The 1457-nt window shown below is 46.1% G+C and overlaps 1 protein-coding gene across 1 annotated transcript; it reads left to right on the forward strand.

The window, feature by feature from the left end:
- Positions 1–138: 138 nt before the first annotated feature.
- LOC112095159 (putative UDP-glucuronate:xylan alpha-glucuronosyltransferase 4) lies at positions 139–1193 on the forward strand (the record flags this gene model as incomplete). The annotated part of the gene is made up of 1 exon (XM_024176839.1): positions 139–1193. A coding segment is annotated over one exon (968 nt), but the record flags the coding sequence as incomplete, so codon positions are not given.
- Positions 1194–1457: the final 264 nt, after the last annotated feature.

The raw sequence follows: 1457 nt of genomic DNA on the forward strand, positions 1-1457 counted from the left end.
TTTTTTTTTTTCCTTGATATATGTATACCGTTAATAGGCATTCTTCTTTCCACAACACCCCGAAATTCTCCAAAAAAAAAAAACCGAAGAAAACAATACTTGCACGTGAACCATAATTTTTGTTCCTTATTTGAGCAGGCAAAGAGCGATGGCAATCCTTAACGCTACACTCCACGAATAAGACCAACCACACCACGCCGCGTTACCGCCGCCCGCGGTACGCCTATGCCACCGTCCTCCACTCGTTGGAAGCCTACGTGTGCGGCGCCATCGTCTTGGCGCAAAGCATTCGCCGCACCAACTCCACCAAAGACCTCGTCCTCCTCGCCGACACCTCCTCCCTCTCCCTGTCCTCCCTCCATGCCCTCCGCTCCGCCGGCTGGGACGTGCTCCCCATCCACCGCATCCACAGCCCCTTCGCCGCCAAGGGAGCCTACAACGAGTGGAACTACAGCAAGCTCCGAATCTTCCAGCTCACCGAATACGACAAGATCATCTTCATCGACTCTGACCTTGTCGTCCTCAATAACCTCGACCGCCTCTTCATCTACCCGCCTCTCTCCGCCGCTGCCAACGACAAGTTCATGTTCAACTCTGGTGTGATGGTCATTGAGCCGTCCCTGTGCTTGTTCGAAACCCTAATGAGGTTGAGCTTCAAACTGGAGTCTTACAATGGCGGCGATCAAGGGTTTCTCAACGAGGTCTTCACGTGGTGGCACCGCCTTCCGAAGCGGATTAATACTCTAAAAATCTTTCGGAGATATCGAAACGGTAAAATTGAAAATGATCATGATCATCTAATTCCTGAGGAAGTTGATGCGATTCACTATCTAGGGTTGAAGCCGTGGATGTGTTACAAGGATTATGACTGCAATTGGGACAAGGCGGATCACCGGATTTTCGCGAGCGATGCGGCGCACCGGCGGTGGTGGGAAGTCTATGACGGGATGCCGGAGGAGCTGCAGGCGCATTGCGGGCTGACGAGGAAGATGGACGCGAGGATAAAGAAGTGGAGAGGGATTGCCAGGAAGGAGAAATTGCATGGTGGGCGTTGGAAGGTCAAGGTTAAGGACCCCAGACAGCACCATTATATAGGAGGATCATGAGAGTAATATATGCACATATATATATATATATATATTGTTGAGGGTGTTTGTATCAATGGACAAATTAATTTAAGCTTTTTGGAAGGAGGCAGCTCTTATAATAATTTTTTTTTATTTTTTTATTATAGATATATATCAGTAGTAGTTTTTCAAGGAAAAAGGAAATAGAGAAAGGTAATGACTATAAGTGTATAACTTAGGGAGTTTTTGAATGTCAATTGACTCATGATTAAGTTATGATCAAATAACTTGGAACCTTAGAAAACATTTTTTCATGACTTTCCAAAGCGTGAAAACATATTTTGGAGACAATCACGAAAGAATGTTTTGTATTCCATTCTTTTCAAGGTC

Source organism: Morus notabilis, unplaced genomic scaffold (assembly GCF_000414095.1).
Source record: "Morus notabilis unplaced genomic scaffold, ASM41409v2 C11414844, whole genome shotgun sequence".
NCBI classification, from domain to species: domain Eukaryota; kingdom Viridiplantae; phylum Streptophyta; class Magnoliopsida; order Rosales; family Moraceae; genus Morus; species Morus notabilis.